Source organism: Orcinus orca, chromosome 1 (assembly GCF_937001465.1).
Source record: "Orcinus orca chromosome 1, mOrcOrc1.1, whole genome shotgun sequence".
NCBI lineage: Eukaryota > Metazoa > Chordata > Mammalia > Artiodactyla > Delphinidae > Orcinus > Orcinus orca.
The window spans coordinates 196,650,678-196,672,403 of record NC_064559.1 but is presented as its reverse complement, the minus strand read 5'-3'; the positions used below and the strand labels follow the sequence as shown (position 1 = coordinate 196,672,403).

The following is a 21,726-nucleotide window of genomic DNA, read 5'->3' as shown; positions in this document are numbered from 1 at the left end:
AACTACCAACATTATAATAATTGACTGATGACCTTTATCAAATAAAAATGTACATTTAATGGGCTTTATGATTACACATACATTCGTATTCAGGCCTGGGATCCCTGGGGAAAGATAAAAAGCAAAAGGATTCCTGTGACTAAGGACACAGAGATAACCAGAAGAGGGTAGGATCAAGCTTGCTAAGATTAAAGAAAAACAAACCAGCCCACAGGGAATTAAAATGCAGAAAGATATACTAATATATATTCAAGTTGAGAATTTAAACACAAATCAACAAAAGGTTGTCAACTACACAGTTGGACAGTAACAATATTTTAATTAATGTGGGAAAATACAGACCAAAATTGAACTGCCCCGATCGACTAATCCTAAATTTTCGCTATAGTATGTTCCCACCTAACAGAGCACATAAGTGAATAACTTAAATGTGTATATGGTGCTTGTCCCATGTTTACGTACAGGGACAAGATTAAGTATAAGCCCTGTTCAATCATTCTAGATTTGGAATATCCCTAGGGAAATAATAGGGACTGGTGAAAAGTCCTATTAACAATCATTAATATAACCTTACAATTCATATATCTAGATGGTTACATATTATACTTAGCTAGATGATGGAAGACTGAGATAAAAGTCAGCCAGAGAGTATCATCGTTTCCAAGTGAAACACATCATTATACAAAGTCCCAAGTTTTAGGTCGACTCAAAATTCACAGATTTTCAAGGGGCTCTAAACTTAGACATCTGTTTGTGAGCTCAATTTTTAAAGAACTTTTTTTAAACCTATACAGTACTACTAAAATCAAGTCAATAGTCTGTCATTCTGAAATGCCTTATATTTGATCATCCATATCACTTGTTCCGTAAACTGGGCTCTGAGAAGTACCTCACCAATCGGCCACAAGAGGCGGAAGCAAGCAGATTCCTAGACCTTAACAACTTTGGTTATGTCTTATATGCTGAGCATTCACTTTAGATATTTTGAAGATTTGAAATCACTCTTCTCCTCTGAATGGTTTAGCAGAATTTAAAGTAACCCCATGATGAAATCAAAATTCTGTCAAACTTGGGGGGGGGGGGGGGCGTCCATTTTCTATTATAGTTTGCTAAACCTCAGCTTCTCCTGGAAAGCCTTGATGTCTAAAAGCAAGAAAGTGAACTCTTAGACGATCACGATAACCACATTCTGCAACAGGAACAAAAAGGTGTTTGACATAACTTGTTAATAACCTTTGTAAATAATTAAAGAAGACACCCTGCACTCAAGAAGCTCATTTATGTAGTACTAAAAAGTAAGAGGTATACCTATAATACATTTAAATATGCTCTGAATAACACAGGCAATCATCTCAAACACAGTTCAATAAAAATGTTTAAATTCTCAATTTTAATGTTTATATTATCACAGAGTGTACCATTTAACTCCTAAGACTCCATATCGAAAATATAAAATACTCATTTAATGATGAGGTTTCCATAGGAATGCAGCTCCTTTTGGTACCATGCAATAATAGTTCATTAGGAAGAGTGGCAGCAGCTATGCTCTGAATGTGAAGACAATACAGAGAAATATTACCAATAAAAAGTTGGAAGTTATAACAGTTTACAAAGAGAAACAACATGTCTGTTTAAATATCATTTAGATATTCGAGGCTATGAGACAACTGACAGAAAGGAAAAGTACAGTCAAGTGGCTACAGAAGAAAGAAGAGCTCAGTAGAGGTTAGTGAACAAAAAATACACCTCATCATCCATCATGGCACATTCTGTCTTACCTGAGGAGGAGTAGGTGTGGATGTGGGTCTCCCTATGGGTGGAGTAGGATTTCTGCTGCCACCTCCAGACATAATCTCCTCTGTTATGTCTTTACCTCCCTGGTTTGGATCTCGAATTCTTATCTATAAGGTTACAAATAAGATGGCATATTTATAGATGGGTGCCTGTGTAGTAGATTTATAGGCATATGATGTATAAAGACGCAAACTGGGAAATCTGTCAAACATCACAGTTGACAATCACCACATCTGACTTGATTTCAATCACGGAACCAGAGGAGGTCATTCAAAAGAATTTAGGCCATTAGCTCTGACTTGAATTAATTAGCACAACAAGCTAAAATGAAACCTAGTTGGAAAAATTTCTAGGTCAAAAAGGCAAAGTATTAACACTTGTCTTTTAAGCAATGCCAAATTGACTGATTTTATTTATAATGCTTAACATAAGACAAGATTCATAAAAGAGCTTTAAAATATGGAAGTTACTATCTAAAGTTTTAAAGCCCTTAAATGGTTCTCTAACAAAATGTAAACTATCCATATCCTGGGACTCAGAAACAGGGATTTATGTTGCAGATAACCTTGTGTATGCATGTAAAGATGCTCACTGCAATACTGTTTTTTCCCAGCAAAGACACAGAAAGATTCTAAAGGCTGATCAAGAACATAGTAGTTAAAATTTACGCTACAATATGTGGAACCTAGAAAAATCGTACAGATGAACCGGTCTGCAGGGCAGAAATAGAGACACAGATGTAGAGAACAAACATATGGACACCAAGGGGGGAAAGTGGCGAGGGGCGGTGGTGGTGTAATGAATTGGGAGATTGGGATTGACATATATACATTAATATGTATAAAATGGATAACTAATAAGAACCTGCTGTATATAAAAAAAAAAAAAATTATGCTACATCCTTACAATTAAATACCAAACAGCCAGTAGAAAAAATGAGATTGATCTACATGTACTAATATGGAATGACTGTCAAGATGTATTGGTAAATGAAAAGATGCAAGATACAGAACAATGTGTATGGTCTTCTTTTAATTTTTTTGAAGGCTACCTATGCATAGACATCAGTGGAGATGGTGCTATAATGGAGGTGGAGTACCTGGGTCTAGGCCTTCCATCCTGGGACAGTGCTGAAAGCCCCCCTCTGCTTGTCATTAAATCCAGAGCTTATCAAGCTAGCCTTGGCTTCTTGAAAATGTCAAAGAATTCACTAATAAAACCATTTGTATCTGGAAGCTTTCCTGGGAGTAAGTCTTTATTAAGATTTCTACTATCAGCTATTTTTTCAGGTATAGAATCTTATGCTTACTATAGTTTTTTGGGTTTTTAAAAATTAATTAATTTATTTATTTTTGGCTGCACTGGGTCTTCGTTGCTGTGCGTGGGCTCTTCTCTAGTTGCAGTGAGCAGGGACTACTCTTCATCGCGGTGCACGGGCTTCTCGTTGCAGTAGCTTCTCTTGTGGCGGAGCACGGGCTCTAGGTGCACGGGCTTTAGTAGTTGTGGCACACAGGCTCAGTAGTTGTGGTGCACGGGCTTAGTTGCTCTGCAGCATGTGGGATCTTCCCGGACCAGGGCTCAAACCCGTGTCTCCTGCACTGGCAGGCGGATTCTTAACCACTGCAACACCAGGGAAGTCCCCTACTACAGTTTTATGTACTGTTTTACAATCTATTTATTCTACTTTCTTCTTCAGTAACATCTATTAATACCGTGTTCCATTTTCATTATTTTCTTTATTAATTTTTCTGCATTCTGAGAGTGTTCTTCAAGTCCAACATCTACCATGCTGTGTCAACATTTCCACAGCAGTTTCTCAACTGTAGTGTCATGATACATTGGCACGTCATGGTTATTATGATGTGTGCATAAATAATTTGTCTCTGATAAAAAAAGAACCAAAGTTCTGAACCTCATTAATTTTTATTAAATGAGAGTACTTGCAAGAGTATTGCTATGATCTCACTCCCACCTATTTTATTTGTGTGAATGTGGGCATCTCTTATAAACATCATTCATTTTGTGTGTTCTGATGGATAAAAGATTGCAAGCCACTCTTCTACAAAATATTCTGCAGTGCATATTTCATATTACTGTACTCCAATTCTCTTGGGCCTGCCTGAATAGACAGAGGCAAAGTCTCTGTAATTTATTTAAAACAATTACAATACATTTTCTAAATTCTGCTTTCTGTTTCTTAAAATAAATATATTCTATAGGAAAGATTTTTCTTGCTGTCCTTAATACTATGCCCATTTTCTCTTGTGCTATTTTTCCCCTGTCAATTCATATTTGAATATAGAGCTGACTAGGACTAGAGTTAAAGGACAACAAGGATGTGAGAACCGAGCTCAAATTCCTCCCACTTAGTGAGACTTTAGAAGATTAAAACTTCCTGTTCTGGAGCTGGATGGCATGTTGTCATTTAGCATAGCTAGCTCAGTGCATGTTGAAAATTGATATTAAGCAAAGGGTACTTGCAACATCTAATTATCTGCCCATACAAATCCTCCAAGTCTAGTGGTGAGGATATAAGGGAGGAATAAGAATTGGCAGTCATTTGGGAACTGAGGTGAATAACTATTACAGCTGTGGGTGAACTTATTTGATAAGTAAATGGACATTCAATTTTAAAGTGAGAAAACTTAATGAAGATCTCTTACTGTTTTTTTCTCTCTCTTGGCTGGAGGGGGCTGCTGCTGCGTAGGCACTATGATAGGTGCTGACTGATACACTGGCTGACTTGGGTAAAAAGGCGCTCCTAAAGAATTAGAAAAGAATGAAAAAAAGCATTCAGTTATTTTGTCAACCACTATAAGACTAGTAATGGCACTGTAAATCTAGACAATTAGTTAAAAAAAAAAAGTAACAGACAAAAATAAGCATTCGTCTTGCTCAGCTCTTTCCCCCAGCTCCCCTCCAGCTACTGAAGTGGTCAAGGAATGATTCCCAAACAGTCATAAGCATCTATCTTTTCTTCAGCATCCACTATGAAAACAACTAAATAAGCAACTCCTGCAGACTGCCACCAGAGTTACTGCTTAAAAAAAAAATCTATCCTGGGGGCCCACTGCCTCCAACCGTGATTCTCAAACAAAGGTTTGTGTGGATACGTCTTGTGTGTGGGTTTGGTCAGGGGCAGGAGAATATATCTCATCATCTTGGGGGTTGGGGTGGTCTAATTCTTCTCCTTTACTTATGGAGAACCACTGCCACCGGGAGCTACCATTTAGGTTTGGCGAATGTCCTACTGCTGGGGCCGATAACAAGCAGCCTAGAGATAAAGTCCAACCACTAGGAATCCAGGTTCCAAACTACATTTTCTACCATTCTCAAACTCCACACCTTTGCTCTAAGCTATAACGTGTTCCTATCCCTTGAGTAACATATTCCTATCCCTTGAGTACACCAATCTCTTCAACATTGTTCATGCCTATGACTGTACTGCCCTTCTGCCTGAAATTAACTTCTTCTACCTACCCACCTCAATGCATCCTTTTTAACTTTCAAAACTTTGACTATTGTTATAATTACTATTAAACCAGAGTGCTTATAGCAGAGGTGGTAAGAAGGGGTGAGATACTGGATATTTTTGAAAGTAGAACCTCCAGACTTGCTAATGGATTGGATGTGGGTGTGAGAGAAACAAGTGCCAAGGAAAATTCTTAAGGTCTGTCTGAGCAAGTGGAAGGATGGAGGTACTATTTGCTGTGCTATTTATTTATTTACTGAGATGAGGAAGAGTACAATTTAGGGCAGAAAAATCAAGAGCTCAATTTTGGACATGTAAAGTTTTGACATTCTTATTAGACTTTCAAACAGAGATATCAAGTAGGCCAAAAGAGACCCAAGTCTGGAGTCGGTGAATAGGTATCCATTTTGGAATTCGACTATATGGAAGTATTTAAACCATGAGACTGGGTAACTCAGAAAATGAGTTCAAACAGAAAAGAAGCCAAGGACTAAACTTTGAAGCACTCTATGCTGTTTATTTATTTATTTTAATAGTGACCTTTTTTTGGCGGCACTGCATTGCTTGCAGGATCTTAGTTCCCTGACCAGGGACTCAATGTGGACCCACAGCAGTGAAAGCACAGAGTCCTAACCACTGGATCACCATGGAACTCCCAAGGCACTCTATGTTGTCTAGATATGTTGCACAGATATGAAGAAAACCCAGCAAAGGAGATGAATGGTCCAAGAATGGGCAGAGTGCTTAACTATGTCAAATGGTACTGGGAGGTCAATTAAGATTTAGCAAAGTAGAATTCACTGGTGACCTCCACAAAAGTTGTTTGGGTGTGGGTGGAGGTGTGCATCCTCATCTGTCTTCAGAAAATGAAGACAGTGAGTACAGACAGCTCTTTTTCTTAAAAGTCTTAAAGGGGGCTTCCCTGGTGGCGCAGTGGTTGAGAGTCCGCCTGCCAATGCAGGGGACACGGGTTCGTGCCCCAGTCCGGAAGGATCCCACGTGCCGCAGAGTGGCTGGGCCAGTGAGCCATGGCCGCTGGGCCTGCGCGTCCGGAGCCTGTGCTCCGCGACAGGAGAGGCCGCGACAGTGAGAGGCCCGCGTACCGCAAAAAAAAACAAAACAAAAAGTCTTAAAGGAAGCAAAAAAATGGGCTATAGGTGGACAAAAATATGAAGTAAAAAAAAAACTTTTTTTTTTTAAAAGATGGGAATGAAACAATATACCCGTATGCTGATAAAACTAATCCAGCAGAGGGAGAAAAAAAGTGGTAATGTAGGAAAGAGACAAGAGAACTGCTAGAGTAACAGCCTTAAATGGGTACATATATGATGGGTGTACAAGTGATGATTAGCCTTTAGTGGGAGAGATGGATAGCAGTCAAAGTAACAAGAAGGAAAGAAATGTGTATGAAGATAGTTAATACTGGTAAAATCCTTGGTACTTTAGTAAAAAGTCAAATAATGTAGGCTCCATTATCACTGTCATCATCGACATCTTCACCATCCCCACCATCATCATCATAATAATCCTCAAGTGGAAATTTCTCGGAAGCACTATGATTTGCAGTATCAGAACTCTGCAGGTATCAATCAGGTTTCGAGAACCAGATTTGGAAAAGAACTAAACAGGGCTGATGTAAACAGCATGACTAGGATTTGAATAAATTCAAAGACAAAAACACATTAGCTATCCTCTAGTAAGTGAGCAAAGTATTATCAAAACAGAGCTCAAATAAACAATTCTATACTACCATATTATGTCACTAGCTCCAAAACTCACAAAAAAAACCCCTAAAATTGGTTTCAAATGCTGTTACACAAGCAATACAATTGGCTCACCTTGCCTTATTTTTTAAGCTAAGTGAAATAAGATCCAAAAGGTAAAACATAACTTAAAAACAAAAAATCAGATTCTTCTAATGAATCAGTTCTGCATCAACATGATTGGGGCAGAGGCTGATGTATAATATATGCACAATAAATATCAGCTGAATAAACCTGGCAGAATAGGACAATCTCAATATAGTGGGGAGTTAAACCCTAAATTAGTAAAACAGTTAGTCAACTATGGATCCCAGCAGAGCAGGCCTTCTGCCCTACCAAACAATAGTTGTTTTTTTTTTTAATAATCTAATCCAACTTCTTACATAGGCAGGGACATTTAAAACATTTATTTTATTCTATTAAAAATGTGAGTCACTTTTGCATACCATTTATCAGGCAAGTTACTTAATGTCTCTGGAACTCTTATTCATGGAATGAGTTAGGTCTGTCTAGATCAGGAGGCCCAAATTCAGCTTAATACCATTTATTTTGTAAATAAAGTATTATGGGAAGACACCCACAAACAACACTTTATCTACTCTCTATGGCTGGTTTCCCACTACTATGGCAGAGCTGAATGGTTTGGGTTAAAGGTGGGTGTGGGGATGGGATCCTAGTTCTGCAAAGTCTGAGATATTTACTATATATGGTCCTTTATAGAAAAAGTTTGCTGACTCTTATTCTATATCAGTGGTTCTCCTAACCCCAGTCTATATAAAAGGTGCCAATGATATATGGCAAAATATATACAATAATAACCATGAAATACACACATACACACACAACTACAGGCTTGCCAACTTGACATTTTTGGAAAGGACTGTTCCTTTTTTGAAATTATTTCAGTCTTACTCTTTTGTTCTTAAAACAGCCTTCCTATAGGAAATGATACAATAAGTAGCAGTTCGCTTTAAAAGTCTTATTGGCAAAATTTTAAATGTAATAGTCATGTATGTTTCTTCCTTTATTTTGGTTTACTTTATATTTCACTTGCCCAGGATACTGAAAGATCTGGGAACAACTGGTCTAGTCAATATTTAGATTTCATCTCATTGGCAAAACCCCAAGCACAAACATCACGCAAATAAGTTCCTGAAAGGCAGGGAGAATACCTCAACATCTACATTCCACAGAATACTTAGCACAAATGTCTTACACATTGCAGGTCTTCCAAAACCTTGCAAAACTTTCAATTTTCCATAGAAACAAAGATAAATATAGTGGTTAAATATGCAGGCTGGCACATAAAAATCAATTTATCCCATAATATACCCATAATAATAATGTATTGCCGCTCTGCAAAAATACAATCAAACTGAATTTGAGGTGCCAAAAAAGTTTCCCACCTACACACACTACGGGGAACAATGACTCCCTCAGCTCTTACGAGCTGAACAAGGTGCCCAAGCCCCCACAGAGACTCAGGAAAAGAGTGGAAAGAAGATGACAGAAGGAAAGGGAAATGACATGACAGAGTGAGAAAAAAGGAGAGTATACTGGCTTGAAGTAAGAGAGAACGGGGCCATCTACCACTGTAAATTTTCAATCTTTTTTTCCTTCCTCAACATCACTGCCACCATCAACCACATCCCTTTGCTCCCAAAACTATGTTTTTCACCTTGGGCGATCACCCTCTAGGGTTGGCCTGGAAATAATTTCAGTCTCCATGAGGTATTTCTCATGTTAACAGGCATCAAAATATTTAAGAAACACTGACAAGAGAAAAACTGAAAAGCAACACTGAGCAAATACTATTCATTAGTTATTTTTCCTCAACACTATAGAAACACTGCAAAAATTATACAGAATTCTATGATCCTAGTTACTGAAATTCAATGTAGTTAAGAATATTTTTTGAGAACCACTGTTCAAGGTTTAAACCAAGTAGGGGAGTAAACTGTTAGTATGCAGGAGTGAAGTGCAAAGTTAAGGATGAAGAACTAAGAACTCTGGTGGTGGTGGGGGAAGCCCATCCAACTCACAAACTCCAGCAGTAGAGTAAGAAGGAACAAGTCTTGGATTCATTCCTTGCCAGTTCAGATAAAGGAAGGTCCTCTGCCCTAGAAGGACGGACTCCTGCTTTGGAACACAGAAGTAGGATCCCATCCCCACACCCACCTTTAATCCAACCCAAGATCAGGACAGGAGAGATGAAGAGGAAAGGGGAGGCAACAGGATCAGAGGGAAATTTAAGAAATGGAAGTGAAAAGGTAAGAGAAGGGGAGATTCCAAGAAAAGGAAATAGAAAGGGAATGTTTATGGCTTCTACACCATAAGACCAAGGCAATATAGCTGGAGGACCTATAATTGATGGGAACGATTAGATTACAACTTTTGATTCTGATAAAAACATACTAACTAGCGACAGGCTTTAAAACTAAAACATATGCCCAAATAACAAAAAGAACCTAAACTTCTATCAGCAGAGAACTAGACTATGATTTATTCTTAAAATGGAATACTATGTAGCTTGAAATTCTATAGGCAATGAAATGGAAAGATGTCCATGAATGTGTCGTGAGATGGGGAAAAAAACCAGGAAGTTTTAGAACATTAAAAATAGTATGTGCCCATTTGCATTAAAAATTATTTAAATATGAATAAAAAAATATGTTTCAATCTGTTAAATCATTATTGCTTTAGGGAGTAAGGAGGGACAAAAATTGGTTATTTCAACTTTTTATGTCCTACATTATTTGTATTTTTCATCAACTTGGTTACTTTCATAATTAAAAACTATCTTAAGATCGTCTTTCTAATCTTAAGGAAACTAGGAAAACAGTGTTTTAATCTAGGTGATGAACTACCTACTCAATGTCTACTGGATCTAGGTAAGAATTTCCTGGGGAAGAAAGAATATCTATCAAAAGGAACAGACATCAACAATATCTGAGATACAACTGCACCTCAATCTATTGCTTTTTTGTAAAAATAAATAAATATGGCTTATATATAATAGAAATAAATAAAACCGAAATGTTATAATACTGTATATACACATCATCAAAATATTTCTCTACTAGTAAACTCATCTATATTGTTTCCATATATACTGCAGCAGTAGTTTCAAGAGCAAGAAAGAGGGCTGGCACAGACTTATAATGATGATATTTTCTGAGTCAAAAAATCATTTATGTGATCCGTAAATAAACAGTAGACTAAAATTCAGTGAGAAACCTTTCAAAATAATTTTGTAAATTCTAAGATACAATTGCATTCCCTTTGCAACATGGATTTGAAAGAGAAATACTGTTAATTTCAGCATGTTTACTCTGACAGATAATCTCATCTTAAAGTTTTTCTATTCAATAAATTCTAGATAACAACAACAGCCAATTTTACACCTCAAAATAATTTTAATTGGATTTAAATTTTCAGAGCAAGTACCAATACAAAGGCACTAGTAGACTTGTGTGAAAACTGTGCCTTAAAGCTAAGTTCAAGGGATGCACAAGTACCTCAACAGTACTGGCAATATTCTATGTTAAAGCTGGGTAATGTGCATATATTATTTTCCTTTTAAACATATGTGTAAACATGTATTGTTCTGAAAATATCAAGTATTTCTTAGTAAAAATACCACTTAATAAAAAAAACCACTTAATACCACTTTAATAAAGTTAAATAAACATATATATTTGAGACATTTAATGAAGTTTTAAAGTATATCATTTTGAAACAGCAGTTTCACAAGTAACAGAAAGGTTTTCCTTTTCTAAAAGAAGTAAAGCTAGTTAACACTTGGTTGCTTTGCCTATTTCACCTCAAAACCTAAAGGAAACCTTCTTGGGTTATTCTAATACCCATCAATTATTCTATAAAGGTTTTTAACTGAGACACTAATCCCAATGTTAGGAAATAGTTAGTGGATACATCTTTATCTAGGGTGGGTTACCATCTTAAAAGAACAAGTTAAAATTTTAATATGTCCTTGCTGTAATGGAAAAGAGCAATGCTTACTGAATTTTTTTTTAAATAATTATTTTTTAATTAATTAACTAATTAATATTTTTGCTGGGTCTTCCCTGCTGCGCACGGGCTTTCTCTAGTTGCGGAGAGCAGGGGCTACTCTTCGTTGCAGTGCATGGGCTTCTCATTGCGGTGGCTTCTTTGGTGCGGAGCACGGGCTCTAGGTGCGCGGGCTTCAGTAGTTGTGGCATGTGGACACAGTGGTTGTGGCTTGCGGGCTCTAGAGTGCAGGCTCAGTACTTGTGGCGCACGGGAGTAGTTGCTCCAACACATGTGGGATCTTCCCGGACCAGGGCTTGAACCCATGTCCCCTGCATTGGCAGGCGGATTCTTAACACTGCACCACCAGGGGGGTCCCCTTACTGAATCTTAAAGTTTAACTGTTCTAGTATTTGCTGATTTTATCACTTATAATTCGCCTTCTAAGGGAAAAAAACAAGTGTGGTATGTAGTAGAAATTTACTGAATAAAAGCAGTAATTTTCATTACTCCTTAGTTTAGTATCGGTTCACACACCAAGTATAAGCTTGGTGCTTGCTTCTCTACATTAAAAATACTTGTAATTTTCAAGGCATTTCCATTTAACTAATCCTCAAAACCTCCCCATGACACAGATCTTACCAAAATTTTGCAGAAAAGGAATCACAGGTATACTGAGTTAAATTCAGTCATCCCATGTATATTCTCTAAGTGCCTACCAGTCACTGTTCTCTAGGTGCTAGGGATATAGCAGTAAACAAAACAAATAAAATTCCCTGCCTTCGTGGATATTACATTCTAGTGAGAAAACATTAACAAATGTTTTGGTAAATGGTGGTAAATGCTTAGAAAAAAAGAAATCCTGGAAGGGAGATAAGGTATATTTATGCATTCAGCAAAAATCCAGCAACAATCTAGGTAATCATGAGCCAGCAGCAGACATCAGACTCTTGAGACACGGGCTTTTTGCAACAGAATTACCAGCTCCTTCAGAAGGTGTCATTAACTAAATGCGTTTCTATAATATTCTTTCCTTGTAAGCCGCTCTAAAAAAAAAAAAAAAGCTTTCAGGTCAGAACTGTTTGCAACATTTTATTTAAAAATCTTTCACACCACCAAACCTCACTACCTAAACTGACCTGCCAAACAACAAAATGAAATAAGCACAACGAACTAGCAGAAATTGCCTAATTTTTCATACTTACCATAAGCACTGGGGAAGTCCCCAGGTCCCGGTCCAGGATAAAAAGGACCTGGCCCTGGTGGCTGAACCGGATACTGCTGTGGGGGCCCAACATACGGAGGGCCACTATGACGGTACTGCAAGAGAGGGGTTACAGATATTTAGGAAGTAACATGAAGGTAGCTTACTATGGAAAAATAAAGGTGTGTGTGTGTGTGTGTGTGTGTGTGTGTGTGCGTGTGTGTGTGTGCGTGCGTGCGCATGTATGTGTGTATAAGAGAATCATTTAAAGGAGGTAAAGCCACTTTATTAAACACGTTCAAAACACCTGCTTGCCATTAAGATGCAATAAGTAGATAAACAAGGATTTACTCTATAGCACAGGGAACTATATTCAGTATCTTGTAATAACCTATAATGGAAAAGAATTGAAAAAAATGAATATACATATGTATAACCAAATCACTTTGCTGCACACCTGAAACGAACACAATACTGTATATCAAATATACTTCAATTAAAAAAAAAAGATGTAATGAGGATGGAAAAAAAAGGTGCACCTTAGGTAAAGCCATACAGCAAATCAGGGCACAGGCAGACATCAGCTCATTGTAAAATTAGGCTGATAGCTTTCAATGACACTGAATGGTATTACTGGAACAGGTAGTTATGGACTCTATTTCAGAGCAGCTGGTTGTGGGTAAGGGATTGGGAGAAAGCTAGGATATAAAAACAATTTCTCTATCATCTTAGAAAATTTTAAGAGATGAAGAAATATCTCCTTATGATATTATGAAAAATGACAAAATGGCTTAGACTTATATCCAACAGAAAAGTTCACACGTCACTAAAAACCAAAGCTACCAGCCACCCTCCCTGTTCCCTCTGATGAGAATCTGAGTTAATCCCCACTCTGCTGATGGACCACACGGATCTGAGAGATTACTTTACCTGTGGTATACAGTACTGAGGACCCTGGGGCACTGGGTACGGCATGGGCAGGTGGTTAACCATCATGATGTGCTGATTGGCCTGATACACTGCAGTGGGTGTCTGTGCACCAGGACGAATGGAAGGACTGCTGTTCGGGATGGTAGCTCTAGGAGGCTGTATTTGAGGCCTCTGGAAAAACTGAGGAGGGGAGAAGAAAATATATATATATTTTTTTTACAAAGGGCAGTATGTAAATTTTACTATCTTGAGCTTTCTCCTTTTTTCCACTTATAAAAGTCTTATCAACTTGAATTAGAAATACAACATACATAAAGAGAGACTTAATTGCCTATATCTGGGTTCACAAAAAGCATTCCACACGAGGCACAGCCACACCGATTCACGCTTTGATCAATGCTGTCACTCATTTGAAAACAGTAGGGCAGTCTCACTTTTAAAATGAAATCTCAGATAATTTAAACTAAAAATTCCATACCATAAATTATTAATTTTAAAATGTGTGGTAAAATATAACAAAAGGGACAGTTGGTATCTCTCTAAAAGTTGTTCTGTTGTATAAAAGCATTGCTTCTTTCATAAAGAGTAGATAGCTCATTATCAACTTATTAAAAATTAAAGTAGTCCCGTAAAAAACTACCATTCAAGTCATTTATAAAGTATTTAGAATATCAATAAATCTTGCTGGACATAAAAATTTTCATCTCAGTTTATCAAGGTCAAATTAAACTAAAACCATCTGTAGGGTTGTCACACGCTAATTGTCACATGATACGAAAAGCCTTCATTTTGCAAATAGTGGCAATCTCATACTAAACTGAACCCAATTTTGCTTTCTCAAATAGTTTGCAATAAAAGTGGAAAATCTAGACGGGCTTGAGAATGGTCTGGAAGGAGCACATCTCAAATCTTTCAAATGGTAACCAGTACTTGTGGTTGTTTATGGTTTTCACTGCAGGCTTAAAAGCCTTGAAACAATATACCAATAGTAAATTCCCACCGTGAATGCGTGTATTCACCAGCAGACAATCAATCTCACTCTAATAATAATAATAAGAGAATAGAGAAATAAAGAGGCCATGCAGAACCAGTAGTTTGTTACCTGGATGGGTCTGAATCCTCCCTTCAATTATGAAGCAAGAAAGCAGCAGGAAACAGAAAGAAAGCCAATGGAAAAGCTTATAGATCAGTAGGAAGGGGTAGGACATAGCATGCAGCTCAACAAAAATATCTTTCTATTTAGTAATAATAGGAGAAGAAAGAAGATTAGAAAATCAGAATGACAATTCTCTACTTGAGAATTCAAGGGCACAAGAAACTGAAGAATCGAATGACATTTAATCAAAAGTAAATAAATCCAGTGGCAAAAATATTCTAATAGTAGCCAAAAGTATTAACAGCTTGAAAGGAAATGTATGCTTAGTGGACAAGTACCATTGGAACTACTGATTCCTACTCTTGGCTCTCCCCCATGATATGACTCAGCATTAGTTATTAAGCATCTCTATGATCTGCTCTCCATCTTCAATGGAGATGAGAGTTAACAGGAGAAGTGCCATTTGTTGCTTTTAAGTTTGCAAAAGTCCTAAGAAATACCTAAACCTTTCAACTTTTACCAGACTCCACATGACAGAAACTTGCTCTTTTCAGTTAACCAGGTATATAAGAGGCCACTTATAGCTTTAAAATGGGGAAATATAGTAATACTCTAAAAATGCTGTCTAGCTCCAAAGTCTCTTGAGTTGTCTCACAATTCCAGACATGAGTGTTGCTATTGGTCCAAATAACTGCAAGTTTGACCTTTGGGTCCACTCAGGTCTTATCATGTCCTACTCCTAAGCATCAAGCTACCCACAGGTGGTAGGAAGTAACTTGTCATCTTGTGCTGAATTGCAAGAATTGGGATCCAGTGCCCAAGGCTCATCCCCATTCAGCCCTCATACCCCAAGGGAAAGAAAGCCCTAAAGAGAATAAGTCACAGAAAAGCAACAGACAGTAAGGTATAGCAGGAGGATGAAGTGAATGGGGAAACCAGATGGGGAAACTACAGAGAGTAGTTGGTGAAGATGAAAAGAAAATACAAGAGGCAAGGAACCTTAGGAACCTGGGCTGGGTCACAATGACAGCAATAGTCTTCAAGTTATCTCCACTGACACAGTTTTGGTGACAGACAAGAATTTCTGTCATTTGCAACCAGGAACACTGGACTAGTAAACTTTCCAGGCTAGACTTCACTTCTCCTAATTACATAGCAGACAGAATCTATTATTCATCAATGTGAGCTGTGAACACATTTCAGGAATGAACTTAACCATTTTTATAACTCGGTGTATATATCACAGGAGCCACAAAACTGTTACAGGACTCAAGGAAAGGAGGGTCATTCACCTGGTTCAACTTACTGAGCACTACTAGATGTGAGCCACAGTGGATAAAAAGATTAATTCTGTAAGAATCTTTTCCATGAACTCTAGAGGGCAGGCAAGACAAGGAGAGTACTGAACGGATACAGGTGATGATCCACTGTGGTTATATTACCAACAAATTTTGTCAGAGTACTTATTGCCTTAAGACACATGGTGTTACGGGGAGGTGAGGGGGAGAGAGAGAGAGGAAACTAGTCCATTAACTTATGCAGAACAAGAAAAATAGGCATGGGTAAAGTTTTCCCATAAATACTTCTCTCACCACTATTTTCCAACTGTTCTGCTGGAATTTTTAACCAGCCTGTCTAGAATAACTGAGATTACATTTTATTCAAGGAGATTTCTGAATAGGATAAGGCTGTTTACTTAAGCTGCTCTGAAAGAGAAACAAACAAATGTTTCTAATGATACTCTTAATATCAACATACAGCCAAGCCAGTAAAACACAAAATTTGTGGTTATGTGGACATACCATATTTTTTTTTTTATAAACTAAGATTTCAGCTTTGAAGCTAAGTAGAAACTTGTATTAAACAGGAACACTAAATAACAACAATGAAGATTCATATAGTACTTTAAGCTACCAGGTACCACTCTAAGCACTTCACATATATCAATATATTAAGTTATCCTCACAACAAACCTCTAAGGCAGGTACTATTTTTAACACCACCATTAGATATATGGGGAAATTGAGGGACAGGGAGATTAAGTAACTTGCTAAAGGTCTGCCATGTGTAATTTAAACATATTCAGGTTCTGGGCCTGTACTTTTAACTGTTACACACTCTAACTCTCATGAAATGGAACACCCCTCATAATTTCAAACAAGTGACATCAGTCAGAAGAAATCTTTTCTTTTCAAAGGCTGAAGGGATGTGGCAGGACGTTTATCAAACTACACTGATGGGTAGCAGATCCCTCAATCGTAATTGATTTCTGGTAAGAAAACTCCATCAGTCACCTCATGAAATTCATGTTTATCATTCAGGAAAACAAATTTCTCCTACCTACAAGATTCTAATTCTCTATCTCCCTTAGAGTAACTGAAACTTGTTCATATGCTTTTTTATCCTTGGTACATTTAACAGGCCTACTTTTACTCAACTTCACTGCACTAAGATTTTTACTATGACAGGCTATTTGGAGCTTGTCTTTCCCTTTATAAAGTACACCATCTCTCTCTCTCTCTCTCTCTCTCTCTCTCTCTCTCTCACACACACACACACACACACACACACACACACACACACACACACACACACACACACACACACACAAGGTTCTAATATCTCCAGGACTAGAAAAGGTGTAACGGTTGGACATGCAAAGAAATAAAAAGAAATGGATTCTCTTTTTTGTACTCCCTCCTAACCATTCAATTGTAAATATAGAATTAGATTTAATAGTTGGTAGGCACAGCAGCAAACCACAGCTTATTGAAAAGAGTGTGTGGATGTGAACAGGCTTTCCCAAACTGCTTGCAATGCTTCTGAATCCTTTTTCCTCTCCACTGAGTACTGAAGAATCATTAAAAGAATCAAACTATCCTGTTTTGGAAGGACAGTACAGGCCATTTAGTCTAACCATATACCTAAAGTTTGAATCTCTTATATGACATGCCTTTGAGGTTATGAGACTTTAGCAACTCAGGACACAGTTCCATTTCATTGTTAAATGGAGTTCTGACACTGCAAGAGTCTCTCCTTCTACTGGCTCCAAATCTATCCCTCTGTATCATCTACCCTCTGGTCTGACATCTATCCCCCAAAAATCACATCAAAGTCAAATCCTTCCTCTCCAGGAGTGACAAAGCTCTGAGTTATCTGAAGACTGCCATCACTGCCAACTTACACATCACCATTTTTTGTTCCAAGCCAATCACCACCCTCCACCCCCTCTCCCTCCAACCGAGATTTTTAAATTCCCTAACCAGCTAACTCTTTTTTCTCAATCTTCTCCCACTGTTCAAAGTTCTCAAAGTAGAGAGCCAAACCTAAATATCCAGGTCTGCCCAGACCATACCAGGCCCTCATTCAATAAATATCTGTTGCTAAGTAAAGAAACAATATATCTCTTTCATTCTGGCCAACTCTGTTTCCATTAATGAACAAGAATCACAGGATCACAGGAGCTCTTTTGTCAACCACATTTTACTACCAATTAGTACTGAGTTACAATCATCTAAAATTCTTTAATATTCTTTATATATAACCTGGCAGTAAGTCATGCTCTTCATTTCTGTGTGTACTCTTATAGTTGTGTTTTGAAGTTCATATAGGAATCTAGTGTTTTATTCCTTTGAAAATTTATCTGGCTAATTTCAACCCATCATTTCAGATTACACAGATTTTTTTTTTGGATTCTAAATATATCATGCAATATCAAAACTACATGACCATCGGCAAATTTGACAGGCATGGCATTAATCCAAGTCACTGATAAAAGATGCTGAAACGGGACAGGTAAGGAGAAAAGAACCTTGTACAACGTATCATCTCAAAACTGGATTTCAATCTGTTTAGTCTTTTATCTTGCAATGGTCCACTAGTATGCCAGGAAAACAGCAGAGGAAGATGACAGCCCTCATTTGAGGTGGTACTTTGGGTAGCTCCAAAGGGCTAGGATACATTTAAAACAGAGGGTGAATTTATAGGGTACTTAAGATTGCTGACCTTCACAGAAACACTCTAGAAGCAAGAAGGAAAAAGTTACCTCTTGGAAAATTCTTCTAAAGACGTAGTAATTATAGCTTTACCAAAGTTTCCTGGCCAATAACAATGGTAATAAATGCTTTATGAAGATGCTGTTAATTTTTTTTTTTTTTTTTTTTTTGGCCGTGCTGTGCAGCTTGCAGGATCTTAGTTCCCCAACCAGGGACTGAATCCAGGCCCTGGCAGTGAAAGCACCTAGTCCTAACCACTGGACCACCAGGGAATTACCCAGATGCTATTAATTAGACTATATCATTTTCTCATGACTTTGCTCTCTCGAATCATCAAAAGACAAAAATATCTCTAAAAAACTATATAATAACCAGAAATTCTTTGAAAAACACCTATTCATTTTCAATAACCAGGAAAAATCTTATTCAATCACATTAGTTCTTCCTATGTCAAAAACCACTGAGTACTTATTAATTTGCAAAGCAATAAAAACCATATGAAAAATATGTTTCTGAAATCCCTAGCTTTTTGCATATATAGTTCAACCTACTGGAGGGGTAAACAGTAAGAACCTCAATTAAGAATTTGTTAGGTTGGGACTTCCCTGGTGGCACAGTGGTTAAGAACCTGCCTGCCAATGCAGGGGACACGAGTTCGAGCCCTGGTCTGGGAAGATCCCACATGCCGCAGACCAACTAAACCCGTGCGCCACAGCTACTGAAGCCCGCACTCCTAGAGCCTGTGCTCCGCAACAAGAGAAGCCACTGCAATGAGAAGCCCGCACACCGCAACGAAGAGTAGCTCCCGCTCGCCAAAACTAGAGAAAGCCCGCGCACAGCAGCTAGAGAAGACCCAACGCAGCCAAAAATAAATTAATTAATTTAAGAAAAATTTTTAGGTTAATATCTTTTAAAAAAAATTAAGTACTTAAGAAAAATGTTAGTGCTATGATTTTCTGACAAGTTAGAAAGGGACAAGTAGTAAAGAGTCCATATAATGGGATATCATTCAAGTATCAATCAGATATTCTGCTGACTTACAACAATTTATAATGAAGGTTATTCATGTAAAATTCTTTGTTTTCCTGCATGTAACACATATTATCACATAATTTAGTTTCACTAAGAATTAGGAAATGTAAGCCCTACAGCTGAACTGTCCAACAGGTAGCCACTAGCCACATTTAGTTACTTAAATTTAATTTAATTTAAAATTCAGTTCTTCAGCCACAATGCACAATTCAAGCACTCAGTAGTTACATGTGGCTAGTAGCTACTACAGTGAACAGCACAGATACAGAAGAGCTTCTTCATCACAGAAAGTTCTATTAGACAGTGTTACCGTAGAGGATTATGTCAGATGGAGGAAAGAAACCCTTAAGGTTTCTGGCAGGAAGAAGAAAGTGTTCTATCAGATCATAATGCAGAGTCTGGGAAACAAGCATCCTTGGAGAACACTTCATTCATAGGTAAAAATAGCTTGGGAAAGGGGAAAGGTAGGCTGTCTCACTGCTAAAGGAAACTGACACTTATCAAGGGCCTATTATGTGTCAGGCACTGTGACAGGCTGGTACTTTTATTCGCCACAATACCCTTAGGAAACATTGTTATTATGACACCTCAATATAACATCATTTGTAAGCATATTTTATCCATTTCACAGATAAGAAAGCTGAAGTCCAAGGTTAGTCTGCAGAAAAGGTTAGACTGAATCCCAGTTATGCCAACTCCCAACCTATATTTTCTTCACTCTCTCTGCTGCAATCCTACAACTCCTTGTGAGAAAGGCACCAGATAAAACTGCCCATCACTGGCCTACATCAAGCTCTGAAAAATACAAGAGTTCTGGTGATGAGACTGCATAGATGCTTGGCCAGATTTCCTATCCATTAAATGCCAGGTCCTGATATGCCAGGTCTGGCCCCAGAGGCAAACCCAAAGCGTTCATTTATTTTATTTTCCACATCTAAGAAAATGTCTAGAGCAATACAAATATTTCTCTACCAAGGACTAGGACTTCAAATGTAACAGCACAACTTGGAGAACAGAAACCTTCAGAGGTCATAATTGGAGGGAGGGGATAAACATAAGCCAGCTGTTTCTTTTTTTAAAATCTTTTTGCAAAAAGAACCAAACTACAATAGGAAAACATGCATAGTTTCAATGCCTGCCCCAGGTAACATACTCCTTGATGCCAAACACTGTTTTTTTAAGAAGCTTATTATTTGTTTAAGCTAAATCCAATTAATTCGAACATTATGTGAACTAAAATCACATATCAACATACTGCAAAATGTTTTTGTTCCACAAACACTTTAAAATACCAATTCCCTGGTTTTCCTCATAATGCAAAGACTATTCAGCCATAGTGTGTAACCAACGCTTGCTATTTCTTGTGAAATCCAAAAGTAAAATAAGGACAGGAACATAAGTAACTTTAAACCACAATTACACAAACTTCAATGACCAAAGACATGAAGTTAGTAACACAAGCCAGATCTACATTATACCAAGTCACTTGTTTTAATTCTGGGTGTACGTTCTGTTCTTTCAGTTTCTAATTACCTTGGGATTTTCAAATATCAGAATAAAAATAGTTGACATATTTCTAAAGCCAAGAGTGTTCTGCACATAAAATAACTTAGGACTACTTTCTTTTACCTTTGAAGAAAACTGTATTCTAAGCTAAAGCTCTCTTCAGATTATAAAATGCAAAAAGAATAGAACATCCTTATTAATCTAAAGAAACCCTGCAAAAGCCAAAAATTAATTGTACCAGGAAGATGATGTGGCTGACATAATACTAATTAGAACTTGATATCCCTGACTTGAGGGACTCAAAAAGAGCCCCGGTTGGCCACACATAAAGATCATCTAAATAAAAGCAGTTCCAAGAAACATACACATCCTATAGCAGTTTCTTGGTTGTATTAAACTAAAAATGTTTACCGTCTAAAATCTTGTTATTTGTCTCATTTCAATTCTGATAACTTCATTTTACAAAGAAAAAACATATAGGTTCTAGATTACTAGATTATTAGTTTTCTTTTCCCAAGCAATTACCTTCAAATAGCTCATCTAAATAACTACTGATTTTTTTTTTTTTTTTGCATCGTTTTGCCAACTAAAAATTGGCACCTGTCATCTGCCTCTACAAGGATTAAATCACAAGCTGCTGCAGCCGCTGACCTTCAATACACACTGAAAGGAGTTCAGGGTGGAGATCAGGAATGAGGCCTTCTGTGCTCTGGGGAAAAACTGGCAGAACAGGCCTTTAGATAGACATTTTCAGGAGAAGATTTTATGAGCCCAATACTTGCATCTCCTCATATCTAGAAAAGCACTAAAATCATTCATGGTGACGTCTGCTCCTCGTGACTAGCAGTAACCTTCACGAGACTAGCAGCAACATTCTGCAGAAAAACGTGTGCTTGATTACATGTACTCCTCCTTCACCAAAATCA

The 21,726-nt window shown here is 37.5% G+C and overlaps 1 protein-coding gene across 24 annotated transcripts in view; it reads right to left on the bottom strand.

The window, feature by feature from the left end:
- EIF4G3 (eukaryotic translation initiation factor 4 gamma 3) overlaps positions 1-21,726 on the bottom strand; it is a 362,883-nt gene that overhangs the window by 150,794 nt on the left and 190,363 nt on the right. For 14 of the 24 annotated variants that reach the window (XM_049706459.1, XM_033433181.2, XM_033433186.2 and 11 more), the window contains 5 exons: positions 14,274-14,294; positions 13,172-13,351; positions 12,243-12,357; positions 4,458-4,555; positions 1,779-1,901 (listed from right to left, as the gene is read on the bottom strand). In XM_049706459.1, coding sequence (XP_049562416.1) covers positions 1,779-1,901; positions 4,458-4,555; positions 12,243-12,357; positions 13,172-13,351; positions 14,274-14,294 — 537 coding nt within the window. Of the gene's footprint in view, positions 1-1,778; positions 1,902-4,457; positions 4,556-12,242; positions 12,358-13,171; positions 13,352-14,273; positions 14,295-21,726 lie in introns of those variants that run through there. The other 10 variants (XM_049706442.1, XM_049706424.1, XM_049706439.1 and 7 more) reach the window with 2 other exon arrangements.